Genomic DNA, 23181 nt, shown 5'->3' with positions numbered 1-23181 from the left:
TGTATGTATGGTTCATGGTGAAGTGCCTGAGGATTGGTGGAATGCATGCATAGTGCCACTGTACAAGGGCAAAGGGGATAAAGGTGAGTGTTCAAATTACAGAGGCATAAGATTGTTGAGCACTCCTGGGAAATTATATGGGGGCATTGATTGAGAAGGTCAAAGCATGTACAGAGCATCAGATTGGGGAAGAGCAGTGTGGTTTCAGAAGTGGTAGAGGATGTGTGGATCAGGTGTTTGCTTTGAAGAATGTATGTGAGAAATACTTAGAAAAACAAATGGATTTGTATGAAGCATTTATGGATATAGAGAAGGCATATGATAGAGTTGACAGATATGCTTTGTGGGAAGTATTAAGAGTATATGGTGTGGGAAGTAAGTTGCTAGAAGCAGTGAAAGGTTTTTATCAAATATGTAAGGCATGTGTTTGATTAGGAAGAGAGGAAAGCGATTGGTTCCATGTGGATGTCAGTTTGTGGCAGGGGGTGTGTGATGTCTCCATGGTTGTTTAATTTGTTTATGGATGGGGTTGTTAGGGAGGTGAATACAAGAGAGGGGCAAGTATGCAGTCTGTTGTGGATGAGAGGGTTAGAGAAGTGAGTTAGTTGTTGTCCGCTGATGATACAGCACTGGTGGCTGATTCAGGTGAGAAACTGCAGAAGCTGGTGACTGAGTTTGGTAAAGTGTCTGAAAGAAGAAAGCTGAGAGTAAATGTGAATAAGAGCAAGATCATCAGGTTCAGTAGGGTTGAGGGACAAGTTTATTGGGAGGTAAGGTTGAATGGAGAAAAATTGGAGGAAGTGAAGAGTTTCAGATATCTAGGAGTGGATTTAGCAGTGGATGGAACCATGGAAGCGGAAGTGAGTCACAGGGTGGGGTAGGAGGCGAAAGTTCTGGGAGCATTAAAGAATGTGTGGAAGGCAAGAACATTATCTCAGAGAGCAAAAATGGGGATGTTTGAAGGAATAGTGGTTCCAACAATGTTATATGGTTGCGAGGCATGGGCTATAGATAGGGTAGTGCAGAGGAGGGTGGACGTGTTAAAAAAGGAAATGTTTGAGGACAATATGTGGTGTGATGTGGTTTGATTAAGTAAGTAATGAAAGGGTAAGAGAGATGTGTGGCAATAAAAAGAGTAAGGCTGAGAGAGCAGAAGAGGGTGTATTGAAATGATTTGGTCACATGGAGAGAATGAGTGAGGAAAGACTGACAAAGAGGATATATGTGTCAGAGTTGGAGGGGAAGAGGAGAAGCAAGAGACCAAATTGGAGGTGGAACGATGGAGTGAAAAGATTTTGAATGACCGAGGCCTGAACATACAGGAAGGTAAAAGGTGTGCAAGGAATAGAGTGAACTGAAATGATGTGGTATACCGAGGTGGACGTGCTGTCAATGGATTGAACCAGGGCATGTGAAGCATCTGGGGTAAACCATGGAAAGTTTTGTGGGGCCTGGATGTAGAAAGGGAGCTGTGGTTTTGGGGCATTACACATGACAGCTAGAGACTGAGTTTGAAGGAATGTGGCCTTTGTTGTCTTTTCCTAGCGATACCTTGTGTGCATGCAGGAGGAGAGGGGTGCTATTTCATGTGTGGCGGTGTGGTGACATGAAATGGATGAAGGCAGCAAGTATGAATATGTACATGTGTATATATGTATATGTCTGTGTATGTATATGAATGTATACATTGAAATGTATAGGCATGTACAGGTACACCACTGAATTTTCGGCAAGTGATGGTTTGGCACCTCTTTTAGTCTGGACAAAATTACGTGAGGGAACTTGAAATTACCTCAGCCACCAGACTAGTTTACTGGGCGGCCACAAATGACGTGTGTAGGGCGCACTTATCTACATTCTTTCCAATGCACTTGTTGATGGTGATACCGCAATTCTATGAGATTTTTAGCTTATTTTGCTTAAATTTAACCCTAGCTATGGTTTCTAAAACATGTGAGAGTGTCAGCTGTGGTGTCAAACGTAAACACCAGTCCATATCGAATAGACACTCTTCTGAATGCTGATAAAAACACAGGAAGTGATGAAGATGAAACAGATGTAGCTGAAAGACTTTCCATTGAAAAGTTAATTGAGTTGATGAGTGAATTAATCAAAGGGCTAGAGTAACATAACTTTGTTACGAAACAAGAACAAATGAACTTTCATTTGATGCATGAAAAATTACACAGGGAAAAATTTAGACACATGAAGCAACTTCGCTTGGATGAAATGTTTAAGAAGATAGCAAAGAAAAATGCGTCTCACAGCAATAAGCCTACCGGTACATCTGTAAATCCTGTGGCTTCAACTTCAAGTACCCCAGATGTCTCACCTGCAACATCAGAAATCCAAGATGAAACAATCAACTACAAAACAGACAGTTATTCTGACTGCTCTCAACTTCCAGACCTTTGTGATTAGCTGTACAGTTCCAGTAACAGTCTAAAATCTGCCACTATGGGAACAGCAGTGCTGCAGCATTCTTTGTAAGTTAAGAAATCGATAAATTTGCATTTAATTTTTGTTTAATCTTGTTTAATTAATACCTACAATCTTCTTTCACTAATGTATTATTGTACAAGTACTTGTATTTCATTTATCTATTCAAGTTACATTTAATATTTGTTTAATTCAAATTTCTAGCAGTCCATGGTATACTTCAGACACATGGGAGATGTATAATTAGTGGGTTGGAGGTGTGCTGATGAATTATCATTATGTTACCATGGTTGGTCCAGCAAAATGGTTAATCCAGCAAGGCTTTGGGACCAAAAGTGCCAGAAAATCGGTTGTGTACCTGTATGTGTACATGTGTGGGCGTGTATGTATATACATGTGTATGTGGGTGGGTTGGGTAATTCTTTCAACTGTTTCCTTGTGCTATCTTGCTAATGCAAGAGACAGCAACAGAGTATAACAAATAAGAAATAAATGTATTTATATATGTGTGTGTGTGTGTGTGTGTGTGTGTGTGTGTGTGTGTGTGTGTGTGTGTGTGTGTGTATGAGTGGATGGGCCATTCTTCGTCTGTTTCCCAGTGCTACCTTGCTGACATGGTACATAGGAATTAAGTATAATAAATAAATAAATGAATAATATCAAACATATCAAACAGCCATGGTGACATCACACACCCATGCCACAGACCTAACCTACCTTAAACCATTCATCCTCCTCTTTACCTACTGGCAAAATATTCTTTATTCTCTTGATAAAAATTTCCCACTGCTTCTAAGCTTTCCTCCTACAACTTCCACAAGGCATCTCAATCAACCCTATAATATGCTTCTTCCAGGTCCATAGAAGCCATATACAGGTCCTTCTATGTGTTTCTCATACAAATTCTTCAAAACAAACACTTGATTCAAATATTTTCTACCAATCCTGAAGCTGCATTGCACCTCCTTTGTCTGGTGCTCTGTACAAGATTCATTCTCTCAGTCACCACCTTCCTATACAACTTATTAGTTACACTCAACAGACTTATACCTACAAAATTTGAACATCATCCTGAGCCACCTTTGCTTTTATACAATGACACTATATAGGTATTCTGCCAATCCTCAAGTACCTCACCATGATCTGCACATATTTTGAAAATCCTAACTAAGCAATCATAATAATAATAATGATGATGATGATAATAATAATAATAATAATAATAATAATAATAATAATAATAATAATTTTTTTTTTTTTTTTTTTTTTGCTTTGTCGCTGTCTCCCACGTTTGCGAGGTAGTGCAAGGAAACAGACGAAAGAAATGGCCCAACCCACCCCATACACATGTATATACATACATCCACACACGCAAATATACATACCTACACAGCTTTCCATGGTTTACCCCAGATGCTTCACATACCCTGATTCAATCCACTGACAGCACGTCAACCCCGGTATACCACATCGATCCAATTCACTCTATTCCTTGCCCTCCTTTCACCCTCCTGCATGTTCAGGCCCCGATCACACAAAATCTTTTTTACTCCATCTTTCCACCTCCAATTTGGTCTCCCACTTCTCCTCGTTCACTCCACCTCCGACACATATATCCTCTTGGTCAATCTCCCCTCACTCATTCTCTCCATGTGCCCAAACCATTTCAAAACACCCTCCTCTGCTCTCTCAACCACGCTCTTTTTATTTCCACACATCTCTCTTACCCTTACGTTACTTACTCGATCAAACCACCTCACACCACACATTGTCCTCAAACATCTCATTTCCAGCACATCCATCCTCCTGCGCACAACTCTATTCATAGCCCACGCCTCGCAACCATACAACATTGTTGGAACCACTATTCCTTCAAACATACCCATCTTTGCTTTCCGAAAAAATGTTCTCGACTTCCACACATTTTTCAAGGCTCCCAGGATTTTCACCCCCTCCCCCACCCTATGATCCACTTCCGCTTCCATGATTCCATCCGCTGCCAGATCCACTCCCAGATATCTAAAACACTTTACTTCCTCCAGTTTTTCTCCATTCAAACTTAATAATAAGAGTTTTGGAGAGGGGAGAGTATGCAGTCTGTTATGGATGAGAGTGCTTGGGAAGTAAGTCAGTTGTTGTTTGCTGATGATACAGCACTGGTGGCTGATTCGGGTGAGTAACTGCAGAAACCGGTGACTGAGTTTGGTAAAGTGTGTGAAAAAAGAAAGCTGAGAGTAAATGTAAATAAGAGCAAGGTTATTAGGTACAGTAGGGTTGAGGGACAAGTCAATTGGGAGGTAAATTTGAATGGAGAAAAACTGGAGGATGTGACGTGTTTTAGATATCTGGGGGTGGATTTGGCAGCGGATGGAACCATGGAAGCAGAAGTGAGTCATAGGGTGGGGGAGGCAGCAAAAGTTCTTGGAGCGTTGAAAAATGTGTGGAAGTGGAGAACGTTATCTTGGAAAGCAAAAATGGGTACGTTTGAAGGAATAGTGGTTCCGACAATGTTATATGGTTGCGAGGCGTGGGTTATAGATAGAGTTGTGCGGAGAAGGGTGGATGTGTTGGAAATGAGATGTTTGAGGACAATATAAGGTGTGAGATGGTTTGATTGAGTAAGTAATGAAAGGGTAAGAGAGATGTGTGGTAATAAAAAGAGTGTGGTAGAGAGCAGAAGAGGGTGTTTTGAAATGGTTTGGTCACATGGAGAGAATGAGTGAGGAAAGATCGACCAAGAGGATATATGTGTCAGAGGTGGAGGGAACGAGAAGTGGGAGACCAAATTGGAGGTGGAAAGATGGAGTGAAAAATTTTGTGTGATCGGTGCCTGAACATGCAGGAGGGTGAAAGGAGGGCAAGGAATAGAGTGAATTGGATCGATGTGGTATACCGGGGTTGACGTGCTGTCAGTGGATTGAATCAGGGCATGTGAAGCGTCTGGGGTAAACCATGGAAAGCTGTGCAGGTACGTATATTTGCATGTTTGGACGTATGTATATACATGTGTATGGGGGTGGGTTGGGCCATTTCTTTCGTCTGTTTCCTTGCGCTACCTCACAAATGCGGGAGACAGCGACAAAGCAAAAAAAAAAAAATAATAATAATAATGATAATAATAATATCAATAATTTTTCTTTTCTCTCTTGATTTGACTGCCATGTCATGTGTTGGTAAGGCAGTGCCAGGAACAGGAAAAGGAAGGCCACATCCACTCACATCCATTCTCTAGCTATTCATAACCAAACCCCACACACCTTTCCATGGTTTATCCTGGATACTTCGCATACCCTGGTTCACTCCACTGACAGCACATTGACCTCAGTGTACCACATTGTTCAAATTCACTCTATCCTGTGCTTGTTTTTCATCCTCCTGTATGTTCAGGCCCTAATTGCTCAATATCTTTTTGACTCCATTCATCCATAATATCAATAATAATAATAAAATAATAATGATAATAATAATAATAATAATAATAATAATAATAATAATAATAATAATAATAATAAGAATAATAATAATAATAATGATAATAATAATAACTAGAGCAATGATGATATTTACATGCTTTTCCCACCTCAGTGAGATAACATCATGAAATCAAGGATAATCCAGAATTTCAATTCATGTAACATGCTTTACATTTTCTTTGTCAGTTCCTGATGTCAAAACTTCATTCTAAGAGGCTTAGCTTACTGGATGAGAAAACATGCACAAAATGTTAAGTTTTTAATTAATGACATTTGACAGACCAAAAATGAAAAACATCAGGAAAGTGATCGTGTATCTAATAACGTCCAGTTCTATAATATGTCTTGTTGTAGAATGATATTTATAAGTTTTCAAAAGGACTTACCAGTGGAAAATGAATCCTAGGATAAGGCACCAAATTGGTCTGAAACTCAGTCAAATCAACATTGAGTGCCCCATCGAACCTGAGTGATGCTGTAATGCTGCAAAAGAAGGTTGAATGGTTAGTTGATTCTGTTGGTACATCTCTCCATACAGAGGAATCTGAACACAACTGAAAGGTAGTTGAAAATTAAGTATGCTTTACAATTACATACCAGGAATGCTGGTCTGTGAGTGAATACTTATTCATAATTAGCAAAATCAAGGGAGGAAGCTTTTCAACTGTACAGCCTCATCTCAGGAGCCTTCTTTATCTATCATAAAGCTTCCTGAACTTAGATTACTCTCTGCATTTGATTTCTTTACTTATCTTGTTCTAGTCATCTACTAGCCTATTCTTCAAATTCTTAATGTTTACTATACACATTTTTGGAGAGCAAAAATGGGTATGTTTGAAGGAATAGTGGTTCCAACAATGTTATATGGTTGCGAGGCATGGGCTATAGACAGGATTGTGCAGAGGAGGGTGGATGTGCTGGAAATGAGATGTATGAGGACAATATATGGTGTGAGGTGGTTTGATCGAGTAAGTAAAGAAAGGGTAAGAGAGACGTGTGGTAATAAAAAGAGTGTGGTTGAGAGAGCAGAAGAGGGTGCACTAAAATGGTTTGGTCACATGGAGAGAATGAGTGAGGAAAGATTGATAAGGAGGATGTATGTGTCAGAGATAGAGGGAACGAGGAGAAGTGGGAGATCAAATTAGAGGTGGAAGGATGGTGTGAAATAGATTTTGAGTGATCAGGGCCTGAACATACAGGAGGGTGAAAGGTGTGCAAGGAATAGAGTCAATTGGAACGATGTGGTATACCGGGGTCGATGTGCTGTCAATGGATTGAACCAGGGCATGTGAAGTGTCTGGGATAAACCATGGAAAGTTTTGTGGGGCCTGGATGTGGAAAGGGAGCTGTGGTTTTGGTGCATTATACATGACAGCTAGAGACTGAGTGTGAACAAATGTGGCTTTTTTTGTCTTTTCCTATGACTACCTTGCACGTGGGGGGAGGGGGTGCTATTTCATGTGTGGTGGGGTGGTGATAGGAATGGATGAAGGCAGCAAGTATGAATATGTACATGTGTATATATGTATATGTGTGTATGTATATGTAGGTATATGTTGAAATGTGTAAGTATGTATATGTCTGTGTGTGGGCATTTATGTATATACATGTGTATGTGGGTGGGTTGGGCCATTCTTTCATCTGTTTCCTTGCGCTACCTTGCTAACACAGGAGACAGCAGCTAAGTATAATAATAATAAAAAAAAGTAGTTTTATGTTGTATGCTCTAGGTGACTGGTTTCAGTGTGCATGAGCATCTAATTCCTTATTCATGTACTAAGGGAGGGACCTTTATCCTATTTGAACCCAGCTCTTATCTAGATACTTCTGTCATACAGTATTTATTTTACTTTATTTATTTTGCTTTGTCGCTGTCTCCCGCGTTAGTGAGGTAGCGCAAGGAAACAGACGAAAGAACGACCCAACCCACCCACATACACATGTATCTACATATATGTCCACACACGCAAATATACATACCTATACATTTCAACATATACATATATATATACACACACAGACATATACATATATACACATGTACATAATTCATACTGTCTGCCTTTATTCATTCCCATCGCCACCTCGCCACACATGAAATAACAACCCCCTCCCCCATCATGTGTGTGAAGTAGTGCTAGGAAAAGACAACAAAGGCCACATTCGTTCACACTCAGTCTCTAACTATCATGTATAATGCACTGAAACCACAGCTCCCTTTCCACATCCAGGCCCCACAGAACTTTTCATGGTTTGCCCCAGACACTTCATATGCCCTGGTTCACTCCACTGACTGCACGTCGACCCCAGTATACCACATCCTTCCAATTCACTCTATTCCTTGCACGCCTTTCACCCTCCTGCATGTTCAGGCCCCGATCACTCAAAATCTTTTTCACTCCATCTTTCCACCTCCAATTTGGTCTCCCACTTCTCCTCGTTCCCTCCGTCTCTGACACATATATCCTCTTGGTCAATCTTTCCTCACTTGTTCTTTCCATGTGACCAAACCATTTCAAAACACCCTCTTCTGCTCTCTTAACCACACTCTTTTTATTACCATGCATCTCTCTTACCCTATTGTTACTTACTCAATCAAATCACCTGACACCACATATTGTCCTTAAACATCTCATTTCCAGCACATCCACCCTCCTCTGCACAACTCTATCCATGCCTCGCAACCAATTAACATTGTTGGAACCACTATTCCTTCAAACGTACCCATTTTTGCTTTCCGAGATAATGTTCTCAACTTCCACACATTCTTCAACGCTCCCAGAACGTTTGCCCCTTCCCCCACCCTATGATTCACTTCCACTTCCATGGTTCCATCCGCTGCCAAATCCACTCCCAGATATCTAAAACACTTCACTTCCTCCAGTTTTTCTCCATTCAAACTTACCTCCCAACTGACTTGTCCCTCAACCCTACTGTACCTAATAACCTTGCTCCTGTGATGTGAGAAGGAGATGGAGTGAGTACTTTGAAGGCCTGTTGAATGTGTTTGATGATAGAGTGGCAGATATAGGGTGTTTTGGTCGAGGTGGTGTGCAAAGTGAGAGGGTTAGGGAGAATGATTTGGTAAACAGAGAAGAGGTAGTAAAAGCTTTGCGGAAGATGAGAGCCGGCAAGGCAGCGGGTTTGGATGGTATTGCAGTGAAATTTATTAAAAAAGGGGGTGACTGTATTGTTGACTGGTTGGTAAGGTTATTTAATGCATGTATGACTCATGGTGAGGTGCCCGAGGATTGGCGGAATGCTTGCACAGTGCCACTGTACAAAGGCAAAAGGGATAAAAATGAGTGCTCAAATTACAAAGGCATAAGTTTGTTGAGTATTCCTGGGAAATTATATGAAAGGGTATAGACTGAGAGGGTGAAGGCATGTACAAAGCATCAGATTGGGGAAGAGCAGCGTGGTTTCAGAAGTGGTAGAGGATGTGTGGATCAGGTGTTTGCCTTGAAGAATGTATGTGAAAAATACTTAGAAAAGCATATGGATTTGTATGTAGCATTTATGGATCTGGAGAAGGCATATGATAGAGTTGATAGAGATGCTCTGTGGAAGGTATTAAGAATATATGGTGTGGGAGGCAAGTTGTTAGAAGCAGTGAAAAGTTTTTATCGAGGATGTAAGGCATGTGTACGTGTAGAGAGAGAGGAAAGTGACTGGTTCTAAGTGAATGTTGGTTTGCGGCAGGGGTGTGTGATGTCTCCTTGGTTGTTTAATTTGTTTATGGATGGGGTTGTTAGGGAGGTGAATGCAAGAGTTTTGGAAAAAGGGGCAAGTGTACAGTCTATTGTGGATGAGAGAGCTTGGGAAATGAGTCAGTTGTTGTTCGCTGATGATACAGCGCTAGTGGCTGATTTGTGTGAGAAACTGTAGAAGCTGGTGACTGAGTTTGGTCTGTCATACAGATACATGAACATTCTACTGCTCTCATTACTCAGATTTTTACTGTTTCCATTTTTCATTTGCTAAGGAAATATTTTCTGCATCCCCTTATATTTTTCTCACCTTCTAAGAATTCATAAGGAATCATCACGTTTCCCACTATTTTCCTTTCTTACACTGTTGAGCAGATTAAGGACTTCTCCTGCAGCTCTATTTGATAGCTGATTGAGAAGACAAAACTGCTGAAGCATATCACAGCTTAATTCTTGTAACATGTTACCCCCAGTGTGGTAGTCACAGTGTCTTTTATCCATACCTTTTTCATCATTATATAATACTTTTCAATTCATAATACATTAGCTCCCTTCCTAACATTACACTTCACTCATGTCTCCTTGTGCAATATTGTGCTTCTTGTTAATCTACACTCCATTTATAATTTTGACATTATCAGCAAACGTATTTAGGGATAGTACATCTTTATTTAGCAAGTCATTTACATTAATCAGGAACAGTAGTTGTTCTATTCTGAGGCCGGATGGATCTCGTTACCCTCATCTACCTTGAAGAGGCTTGCTCGGCATGTCTTCTTTGTTTACATCTAGCTAACAAACCATTCAAGCAGCTTCTTACTGACACTAGCCAGGATATCTAGCTTCAGCATTCTTCTGTATGGGAAAATAACAAAGGACTTACTGTGATCAAAAAACATATATTCCACCCATCCATCTAATTTTCATCCTTAGATGCTGCTGATTTTCTTGTAAAAGTTTGGCTGATATGATGTGCATTGTCACTTTCTGAATTCATGCCATTTCTCAGTAGTTTGTGCCAGCCGAAGAAACATTGGTTTACTGATCATTCCCCATGGAATCTAGCAGGCCACAATCATTAGTGTAATTGGTATTTTCCAAGAGTGTTATGCAGAGCATTATATTCATAATTATATACCTTACTAGTATATTCATATTGTATAATATCATGCATTTTATGCTCATTCTTGTTACTTATTTCCATCATTTGGTGTTACATATGTACACAGATACAGAGCCCACATAGACCGCATGGTTCAAGCAAGGTGGTCTGGCCTTAATCTATCTATTTATCTATATCTCTGATGCCCATCCCCTCTAGGAACTCCCATCAAGGGGTGGCCACAGGAAAAGAGTCTCCACTTATCCCTGCCCTTACATTCCTCCCTCACATACACCATTCCATACATTCATCCACCATTTCTCTCCCTCCAGTATTTTTCCAAATCATTTGCCCATGTCACAGGTGGTATTCCTCTCACACCAACCCCTTTCATTGGAATGTCATATACTCTTCTTGTAAACTCACAGTCTTGCATTCTTTCCACATGACTAAACCACCCAAAAGTATTAGGTTTCACCCACTCTACCACTCCAGAATTCATTCCCTTTGCATTCCCTTCCATATCACATCTCTCATACATCCATTCATTACTTTCTTCATTCCATCTAGTCACACCATATGGGCTTCTCAAAAAAAAACATTTCTGCTGCCTGGATTCTTGACCTCTGTGACTTATTCTATGCCCATGTTTTGACTGCATAAGTAAACATTGGAAGGACTATGCTGTTCCTTAGTCCTCTCTTTACTTCCATACTCACACCCCTTCATTATTCTGTTAAGGAACCCAATGACTCTCTACCTCATCCTACTCTCTCTCTTTCATCTCTCCTCCATATCACCAAATTTACCCAAGACAGCTCCTAAATACTTAAATTCTCTCACTTCCAGTCTCCCCCCCCCCCCATAGTCAAAGCAGAATCTGGTAGACTTTCTTCTTTCACTCTATATGGTTTTATAAAATTTATACTTTCACTCTGTTTCCTTTCAAACACCATTACTTTACTTTCACTTGCATTTATCTTCAATTACCTATGCTTATGCACATCATAAAACAAACTCACAACCTTCTGCAGCTCCTCTTCACTCTCAGTAAAAACACAGTATCATCCACAAACAGGCTTGCCACTAGCCACCACATCTCACTGCCACACTCCAACTCTGCACCCCTTTTCTCCAGTTTTGCTTTCATCTCTCGTACCACTCCATCCATACATATATATATCAAAAAGCCATGGTGACATCATACATCCTTGTCTAACACCTACATGTATACCAAAACTTTTGCTCAACTCTCCATCAACTCTTGCATATGCATTTATTCCTCTATAGAAGGGTTTCGCACCATCCAATAGTTGTCTCCTTTCCCCATATAGCCTTAACACATCCTGTAAAGCATTACACTTGACTCTCATATGCTTTTTCCAGATCCATAAAAGCTGCATACAACTTCTTACCTTTGGCTAAATACTTTTCCACGGTTATCTTTACCACAAAAATCTGATCCATACATCCCTTACCTTTCCTAAAACCCCCTTGCTCTTCACTTATTCTACATTCAGTCACTTCCATCACTCTATCAATCAACATTGATACATACACTTTTCCTGGTATACTTAACAGAGTTATTCTCCTATAATTCCTACATGCATCCTTAGCACCTTTTCCTTTGAATAAGGGAACAATAACAGCTTTCACCCAATCCTCAGACATAACCTTCTGTGTCCTTGATAAATTACATATCAGATGCATCCTCTTTCACACTTTTTCCTCCATACTTCAGCATTTCAGCCATAATCCTATCCACTCCAGGTGCCTTTCTTGCCTTCAGCCTCATTATTGCCCTTCTTACCTCCCTTTTTGGTATAGGCCCTTGCACTCGTATCCTCTTCCTTCCATCCTGCATACCCATGCATGTAACAACTGCTGTCTCCCTTTCTCTTTCCATCTTCCTTTCACTTCCTTCCTTTGATTTAGCAACTCTCCTTCCTTACTTCTCATATCAACATTCCACTCTTATATCTACTTCTTTCCTTTTTTCTTCTTCCAGTATAGTTTCTATTATCCCAAAACTTTTCACATAACTTTCTTCCAAGATCTTCATCTACTCTTTCTTTGCTTTTCTCTACCAGCTTCTTAACATTCCACTTATATACATCTTATATTCTTCCCTTCTCTGCTGAACTTCCACTAGTACATTCCTATTAACAATTTACTACACGCCTTTTTCTTCTCTTCCCCAGCAGTTCTAATCTCTTCTGTCCTCCATGCATTGCCCTTTTATTCCTATATCTCATGACCTTGTATCCACATACTTATTCTACAACCTTTAATAGTTTTTCTCTAAACTTCATTGACACACGACTACATCCCTACATTCACTGCACTTCCAAGTAAGGTTTCTGTTACCTTCTCATACTCCTCCCTGCATTTTTTCTGATTCTTCTTCTCGCTTGCCAACACCTTTACCTCTCCATTCTTCCTTACACCATAACTCCAATTCTCCATGACCCTCATCCCCCCAAAAATTGCAAAATGGTCAGTCTCCAAAGAATTCTCTCATGGCTCTAGCATCTAACATGACCTTTCTTGATCTTTCATCCACTGCCACATGGTCAATCAAAGCCTTTTGCTCTTCTCTTCCATCATTCCTCATCCCTGTATATCTGTGGATTACTTTGTGCTGAAAAAAATTTGCTTGCAAAGAATAAACCCCTTTCAGCACAAATATCCACAAGATAACTTCCATTCTCATTTACTCTAAGCATTCCCTATTTACCAACTATCTCACCCATTTTCATCACATCCCACTTTCACATTCATATCACCCAATATGACCACATTTCTCTCATTCTCAAAACTGTTTAAGCAGTCATTCAAATTTCTCCAGAAAAGCTTTACTTAATCCTCACCACATGCAGTCTTCATATTCACAAGCACATCTACACATACCCATGGATACTTCACAATTTCAATCTTTCCTTTTACCCACACTATTCTTGATCCATTCCTTCAGTACTGTGTAACACCTTTCCACACTCTTGGTGATAGTAGAATTGCATATCCTTCTTTCTGTCTTCCATGATAATTTTGACTCATTTCCATCCATACCACTCTGCCTTCCATGCCCTCTCATAAATTACATTCATCATTTCCTTTTTCACTCCACACACCCGGCCCAAAGATATGGGTTTCCCTGATCCTCAGCACGCCCAAGCTACAATTTTTAAACTCCACAAGCTCCCTCCTTTTACTCTCATCAGTTATCCCATTTAAATTCAGCACCATCTCCTTTAATCAATCATCTCTTTTACTCATCATCATAACTGGTAGACTCTAGTGTCACTTCTTTGCCTTTTGTGCCATGCCCTTGACAGGTCACTGGCAGAGGAAAACTCCAGCACAGTGCTTCCAGAGGCATCGAGGTTGCAAAATTGTCCAAAATTGAAAGTCACAGCATACTTTAGGTGTTTGCATAAGTATAAAAGGATTGCCTTCATAGGGTTGGGCAATGCCTATCCTCTTAGTTCCATCCCTAACGTGTGTATTAATGAGATCACCATGAGAAGGCAGGGTTAAGCTTAAATACTCGAAAAACGAGAGTATCCCCTTGAGGTAATGAAACAACTTTTCCCAAGTTTGAGCTTTTCACTTTTCACAGTAGCAGCACCTAGCCTCATTGGTTATGACACTGCCACTGTGCAAAGCCTTAATACTGCTAAAAAAGAAGCAATCCCCTTAAAAGTAGTGAATAAAATGGCCAGCAAAGAAAGGACTCTACTGCCACCCTTCAGTCCCTCTGGCAACACTCCATAGAAGAAAAGAGGTAAAGGAAATACTGTTCAGAACTAAAATGTCTCAAAGAAATTTTCATAGGAAATATGAAAATTGGAGTATATTTGATGTCATTCATCCTTCATCAAAAACATACATACCTTCTTTTTTTAAGGCTATATAAAAGGCTATAATATGGATAAACTCTGAACTTTGGCTTCATGACTCATCATATCTATATTACAACCAACGTGGAAGGATTATACAATATTTCCTTCTTGTTCCCTTAAAGCAGGCTAAGCAGATTAGTCAATGTTGACACGCTACCACGGCATGACCAAGATGAAATCAGCAGTAGAGAAGATATTATTGTATAGAACTTCTTTATAATGATTAGTTAAATAAATCATTTAGTACTGGAGAATGAAAGGTGATGAACACCCTAATTTTGAATATATCAACTGTGTTGTCATTTTATATAGTTATTGATTTTCATCTTATCTGTGTTAGTACTTCTTTGCCTGTGACAGTACAGTCTGCCATTGTATGTTTGCTATTCATCATCTCTTAAATCTGTGTTGCTGCTTTCTAGTGTTAAAACAGAACTAAGAAAATTGTTCACAGTTGTTTGGCACTATAGCCAAAGTATTTTTCTTGAGAGCAGCTACTTCACATCAACAGGGTTTGATACAACCTACTATGGGGTGCTTCTCACACAATCTATGGGAGCTCTTCCTGCACCTCTTCATTAAAAGGAGTAGAATCAAAAGTCTTTTGTCTAATTAATTCTCTTAGCATCCCCTCTTCTCAAACATCCCCATCTGGAGCTGCTACTTTTGATGCTCTCTCCTTAATAGTTATCATTTTGGCCACTGTTCTTGTGAGCTGTCTACCTAAGTCCCCACCTTCAAAGGTTTGGACACAAAGTACACATCTGATTGCTGTTTCCCACAGTGCCTGTGTAGAGTCCAGACACTCAAGAACTGAATGCTATGATATATCCTTCTCTCATCAAACAGCTACACTTTGGAGCTACACTTTTGTCCTTCCATATTCATATAATCTTTCTACCTTTCAGAACCAGGTCCAGGAATACCTACAGAGCACTGATTAATTTCTATTTTCTCCTTTCTGTGCAATTTATTCGTTTAGCCAAGATGGCCTCTGTTGGGATATGTTTTGCTTGTGCCATATCAGTCATGTAGATTAAGAAATTTAGTTAGCTAGCATATCAAAAGTATAAGAACATGATGGATGAGTGTACTGAGATATGGAAGGGGGAGCAAAACAACTGTGAAAAAATAACTGTGGTCAAGGCAGGTGATTATCCAATACTGTTCTACAGATTTAAGAGTACAGTTAGAGAACAGCTAATTAGGCTAAGTTATCCAGGGGGGATGGGTTGGTGAGATAGGAAGGTATGTGAGGAACCAAACAATGCATTCACTATCAAAGACACTAAAACCCAACATCAGTGAGATGGAATTGGTAGGACTGAAATTGTTTGAGAAGAAAGTAAACTAAAGAAGGGCTTTGATTCATATATATGCACATAGGCCAAGTATTTTCATTTGTGTTTAGAAAGCATGCAGAAAGACTTGACATGCTGCTTGGAATATTCAAAAATTTATGCAAAAGAGTGTAGATGACAACAAATGTCAGGCAAGTTTTGCAGAAAGAGGATCAGTAAATAGTACTGATGAGTATTTATATAAGGCACTGAAATACCTAGTGAGTAACTAGAAAGTGACAATAGGAGAACTGTCAAATAAGGGAGTGTCATAATGATGAATATTAACATTTCTTTCAAGAACTCTGAGAAGTCCAGAAAAAATATTTACTACATAGGCAATTTCAGCATATTCAGCTTCATGTCCTCATGTAAAGGCACAAAGCTCTGCTGAAAAGGATGCAAAGGAGGGTAACAAAAAATGTATCAGATGAAAAAGATTCACTATTGGGAGAAATCTGCCATCACGCACTTGCCAATATTGGAGTAGATAGGGACAATGAGCAAATTGATTGCAGCCTTTTATTTCTACATCAGACTTGAAATGAAATAGGGAGGAACCAACAGACTAGAAGGTATGGAAGAAAAATGAAGAAGAAGATTAAGAAAAGCTGTGAAGAAATGCCTCTACGGGCATAATGAAATGGATAAGTGGAATAAGTTAAATGAAGAAGTAATGAATAAAAAAAAAATAATGAAGAAAATATATATCATGGAAGAAGAGTTTGAGAGATGGGGTCCTCACAAATGTGAACCTCCTTCCTTATTGGCACAAATAGGTAACTCTCCCTCTCTCTATCTAAGACCTCACCTTGAGACCACCTGACCAATCATTCGATTGAGGTTGGTGTAGGTGGGTCGGCTGATGCTGAGCCCCTTTTGGCAGAGGTCATAGATAGCCTCGTTGTCAACCATGAACTCCACATCACAGTGTTCCAGTGTTGTGTGAGTGAAGAGGATCGAGTTATAAGGCTCCACCACGGCTGTTGAGACCTGTGGGGAAGATATGAATACAGGGTCTGATACCATGGAAACAACATACTGGGTTTAATACTATGGACACAACATACTGAGTCTGGTATTATGTGCATGGACACAATATAATGGGTCTGATATTCTGAACACAACATATTTGGTCTGATATGAAGGACACAACACATTGGGTCTGGTATTACGGACACAATTATGAAGATTTGGTATTTTGGACACAATATATTGGATCTGGTATTATGGACACAGTATACTGGGTCTGGAACTATAGAAACAATGTACTGGGTCTGATATTATGGACATAGCTTGGTGAGTCGAGTGTTATAAACACATCATGTTGGGTCTAGTACAAAGGGCACAGCATCTAGGGTCTGATATTAAGGAAACATGTTGGATCTGGTATTATGGAGACAACACACTAGGTCTGGTAGTAAGGACACAACATGCTGGGTTTGGAATGGACACAGCATACTGGTATTACAGACACAGTATACTGGGTCTGGTATTATGGTATTAAGGAAACGTGTTGGATCTGGTATTATGGAGACAACACACTAGGTCTGGTAGTAAGGACAAAACATACTGGGTCCGGTATTATAGTCACAGTATACTGGGTCTGGTATTTTGGACACAACATACTGGGTCTGGTATCATGGAGACAATGTATTTGTTCTGGTATAATGAATGCAACATACCTGTGATAGAATTACGGACACAACATACTGGGAATGGCATTATGGAAACAACGTACTGGGTGTGATATTACAGACACAATGTGGTGGGCCTAGTATCATAGACACACTGTACTGAGTCTAGCATTATGGACACACCATACTGGGTCTGGCATTATGGACACAATATATTGATTCTGGTACTATGAACACAACATACTGGGTCTGTATTATGGACACAGCATACTAGGTCTGGTATTATGGTTACAACATACTGGGTTTGGTGTTGTGGACACAACATACTGGGGCTGGTATTACAGACAAAACATAATGAGTTTGACATTAGAGATATATCATACTGGGTCTGGTATTAAAGACTAAGCATACTATGTCTGGTATCAAGGACACAATTTACTGGGTATGGTATCATGGCCACATTGTACTAAGCCTAGAATTACAATCAAAATCTTAGTCTAGCATTGTAGACAACATACTGGGACTGGTATTATAGACACAAGATAATGGGTTTGGTTTTATAAACACAACATCCTGAGTTGGTATTATGGACACAAAACACTGAGTTTGATATTAAGGACAAAACATACTGGGTCTGGTATTATGGACATAATCAGTCAAATATCATAGACACTCAGTCAAATATCATGGACACAATATAATGGGTCTGTTATTATGAATACAATATACCGGTTTTGGTACTAAGGACATGACGTACTGGTTCTGGTATTATGGACACAACATACTGGAGCTGGCATTATGGAAACAATACTGGGTGTGATATTATGGACAAAACAAAGTAGATCTAGTATTACAGAAATGCCATAATGGGTCTAGTGTTATGGACACAGAATATTGGGTCTAGTATTATGGACACACCATAATGGGTCTAGTATAATAGACACAACATACCTACCATTTCTGTTACTATGAATACATATACTAGGTCTGGTATTATGGCTACAACAGAATGGGTCTGGTTTTAAGGGTAACACAGTGGATCTGGTATTACAAAGACAACATAATATGTCTTGCATCATGGACACAACATAGTGGGCCTGGTGGTATGGGCACAGTATATTGGATCTGATATTATAGACACAATAAGCTGAGATTGGTATTATAGACAAAACACACTGTCTGGTATTAAAGACAACATACTGGGTTTGATATTGTGTCTGGCATTATGGATAAAACATCTTGGGTCCAGTATTACAGACAACATACAGGGCATGCTATTTTAGACAACAAACTAGGACTGGTATTATAAACACAACATATTGGGTCTGGTATAATGGATACAAAATACTGAGTCTGTCATTATGGACACAATTCAGTGGTTCTGATATTATGGACACAACATGCTAGGTTTCATACTATTGACAAAACATATTGGGTTTGGTATTATGCACATAACATAATGGGTTTGATATGGACACAACATACTGGCTCTGGTATTATAGCCTCAACATACTAGGTCTGATATCATGTACACAACATACTGGGTCTGGTACTATGGACACAACACACTGGGTCTGTTATTAAAGACACAACATACTGGGTCTGATATGGAAACAACATACTAGTTCTGGTATTATGTACACAATGTACCGGGTCTAGTGTTACCGACACACAGTACACTGAGAATGGTGTTACACACACACACACACACACACACATACATACATCAGTTGAGTGTAGCATTATAGATACAACATATTGGGACTGGTATTCTATATACCACATATCAAGTCCAGTATTACACACACAACATTATGGCACTTGTAACAGGATAAAGCCTACTTTATCTGATATTGTTGACATTACACACTGGGTCTGATATTATGGACACAACATACTGAGTTTGGAATCATGAACATAATACACTGGGTGTGGTATTATTGATATAACATACTGGATCTGTTATTATAGTCACAAAATACTGAGGCTGATATTATGGACACAACATTACCGGGTTGGATATCATGGAAAGAAAATTCTGAACTTGATATCATGGGCACAACATCCTGCATATGGTATCATGAACACAATGTACTGGATCTAGTCATAAGTAGCACAGATTATTAGGTGTGATATCATGGACACAACATACTAAGTCTGATATTAGGAGCATAGCATATTAGGTCTAGTATCATAGGCACAACATACTGGGTTTAATATCATAGACAAATCATATTGGATCTAATATCATGGACACAACATACTGTGTCTGGTATTATGTATATTACATCCTGGGTATTATAGACAAAACCAAACTGGGTTTTATCATGGGCTCAGCACACTGTGTCTGATTTTATGGACACAACATACTAGGTCTAACATTATGAACACAACATTATTGGGTATGAGTTTTTGGGCAAAACACACTGAATCTGGCATCATGGACACAACATACCAGGTCCAGTATTACGTAAACAATATATGAGTCTGGTAGTACAGATACAACATAACGGCTCTTGTATTATTTATGGACTCCTGTCGTGTAACACTTTTATATATATATATATATATATATATATATATATATATATATATATATATATATATATTTTCTTTTTTTTCTTTTTCTCTTTCAAACTATTCGCCATTTCCCGCATTAGCGAGGTAGCGTTAAGAACAGAGAACTGGGCCTTTGAGGGAAATCCTCACCTGGCCCCCAAATATATATAGGGGAGAAAGAATACTTCCCACGTATTCCCTGCGTGTCGTAGAAGGCGACTAAAAGGGGAGGGAGCGGGTGGCTGGAAATCCTCCCCTTTCTTGTTTTTTTAATTTTCCAAAAGAAGGAACAGAGAAGGGGGTCAGGTGAGGATATTCTCTCTAAGGCCCAGTTCTCTGTTCTTAATGCTACCTCGCTAACGCGGGAAATGGCAAATAGTATGAAAAAAAAAAAAAAAAAAAAATATATATATATATATATATATATATATATATATATATATATATATATATATTATATATATATTATGGGAGGTGAGTTTGAATGGAGAAAAACTGGAGGAAGTTAAGTGTTTTAGATATCTGGGAGTGGATCTGGCAGCGGATGGAACCATGGAAGCGGAAGTGGATCATAGGGTGGGGGAGGGGGCGAAAATTCTGGGGGCCTTGAAGAATGTGTGGAAGTCGAGAACATTATCTCGGAAAGCAAAAATGGGTATGTTTGAAGGAATAGTGGTTCCAACAATGTTGTATGGTTGCGAGGCATGGGCTATGGATAGAGTTGTGCGCAGGAGGATGGATGTGCTGGAAATGAGATGTTTGAGGACAATGTGTGGTGTGAGGTGGTTTGATCGAGTGAGTAACGTAAGGGTAAGAGAGATGTGTGGAAATAAAAAGAGCGTGGTTGAGAGAGCAGAAGAGGGTGTTTTGAAATGGTTTGGGCACATGGAGAGAATGAGTGAGGAAAGATTGACCAAGAGGATATATGTGTCGGAGGTGGAGGGAACGAGGAGAAGAGGGAGACCAAATTGGAGGTGGAAAGATGGAGTGAAAAAGATTTTGTGTGATCGGGGCCTGAACATGCAGGAGGGTGAAAGGAGGGCAAGGAATAGAGTGAATTGGAGCGATGTGGTATACAGGGGTTGACGTGCTGTCAGTGGATTGAATCAGGGCATGTGAAGCGTCTGGGGTAAACCATGGAAAGCTGTGTAGGTATGTATATTTGCGTGTGTGGACGTGTGTATGTACGTGTGTATGGGGTTGGGCCATTTCTTTCGTCTGTTTCCTTGCGCTACCTCGCAAACGCGGGAGACAGCGACAAAGTATAAAAAAAAAAAAAAAAATATATATATATTATATTATATATATATTTTTTTTTTCTTTTTTTTTATACTTTGTCGCTGTCTCCCGCGTTTGCGAGGTAGCGCAAGGAAACAGACGAAAGAAATGGCCCAACCCCATACACACGTACATACACACGTCCACACACGCAAATATACATACCTACACAGCTTTCCATGGTTTACCCCAGACGCTTCACATGCCCTGATTCAATCCACTGACAGCACGTCAACCCCTGTATACCACATCGCTCCAATTCACTCTATTCCTTGCCCTCCTTTCACCCTCCTGCATGTTCAGGCCCCGATCACACAAAATCTTTTTCACTCCATCTTTCCACCTCCAATTTGGTCTCCCTCTTCTCCTCGTTCCCTCCACCTCCGACACATATATCCTCTTGGTCAATCTTTCCTCACTCATTCTCTCCATGTGCCCAAACCATTTCAAAACACCCTCTTCTGCTCTCTCAACCACGCTCTTTTTATTTCCACACATCTCTCTTACCCTTACGTTACTTACTCGATCAAACCACCTCACACCACACATTGTCCTCAAACATCTCATTTCCAGCACATCCATCCTCCTGCGCACAACTCTATCCATAGCCAACGCCTCGCAACCATACAACATTGTTGGAACCACTATTCCTTCAAACATACCCATTTTTGCTTTCCGAGATAATGTTCTCGACTTCCACACATTCTTCAAGGCTCCCAGAATTTTCGCCCCCTCCCCCACCCTATGATCCACTTCCGCTTCCATGGTTCCATCCGCTGACAGATCCACTCCCAGATATCTAAAACACTTCACTTCCTCCAGTTTTTCTCCATTCAAACTCACCTCCCAATTGACTTGACCCTCAACCCTACTGTACCTAATAACCTTGCTCTTATTCACATTTACTCTTAACTTTCTTCTTCCACACACTTTACCAAACTCAGTCACCAGCTTCTGCAGTTTCTCACATGAATCAGCCACCAGCGCTGTATCATCAGCGAACAACAACTGACTCACTTCCCAAGCTCTCTCATCCCCAACAGACTTCATACTTGCCCCTCTTTCCAGGACTCTTGCATTTACCTCCCTAACAACCCCATCCATAAACAAATTAAACAACCATGGAGACATCACACACCCCTGCCGCAAACCTACATTCACTGAGAACCAATCACTTTCCTCTCTTCCTACACGTACACATGCCTTACATCCTCGATAAAAACTTTTCACTGCTTCTAACAACTTGCCTCCCACACCATATATTCTTAATACCTTCCACAGAGCATCTCTATCAACTCTATCATATGCCTTCTCCAGATCCATAAATGCTACATACAAATCCATTTGCTTTTCTAAGTATTTCTCACATACATTCTTCAAAGCAAACACCTGATCCACACATCCTCTACCACTTCTGAAACCGCACTGCTCTTCCCCAATCTGATGCTCTGTACATGCCTTCACCCTCTCAATCAATACCCTCCCATATAATTTACCAGGAATACTCAACAAACTTATACCTCTGTAATTTGAGCACTCACTCTTATCCCCTTTGCCTTTGTACAATGGCACTATGCACGCATTCCGCCAATCCTCAGGCACCTCACCATGAGTCATACATACATTAAATAACCTTAACAACCAGTCAACAATACAGTCACCCCCTTTTTTAATAAATTCCACTGCAATACCATCCAAACCTGCTGCCTTGCCGGCTTTCATCTTCCGCAAAGCTTTTACT

General features: G+C 39.9%; 1 protein-coding gene across 5 annotated transcripts in view; it reads right to left on the bottom strand.

Annotated features, from left to right (window-relative positions):
• The window catches only part of LOC139756448 (tubulin alpha-1 chain-like), a 225593-nt gene that overhangs the window by 97988 nt on the left and 104424 nt on the right, over positions 1-23181 (bottom strand). For all 5 annotated transcript variants that reach the window (XR_011714345.1, XR_011714346.1, XR_011714347.1 and 2 more), the window contains exons 5-6: positions 16778-16959; positions 6299-6395 (exon numbers count right to left, since the gene is read on the bottom strand). Coding sequence is in view for 2 of the 5 variants with exons in the window: in XM_071675903.1 (XP_071532004.1) it covers positions 6299-6395; positions 16778-16959 (279 nt within the window). In the remaining 3 variants the exon portion in view is untranslated. The remainder of the gene's footprint in view (positions 1-6298; positions 6396-16777; positions 16960-23181) is intronic.

This window comes from Panulirus ornatus, chromosome 21, assembly GCF_036320965.1.
Source record: "Panulirus ornatus isolate Po-2019 chromosome 21, ASM3632096v1, whole genome shotgun sequence".
Classification (NCBI taxonomy): Eukaryota; Metazoa; Arthropoda; class Malacostraca; order Decapoda; family Palinuridae; genus Panulirus; species Panulirus ornatus.
The sequence above is the reverse complement of the archived record's forward strand: the minus strand, read 5'-3'. Positions and strand labels throughout refer to the sequence as shown.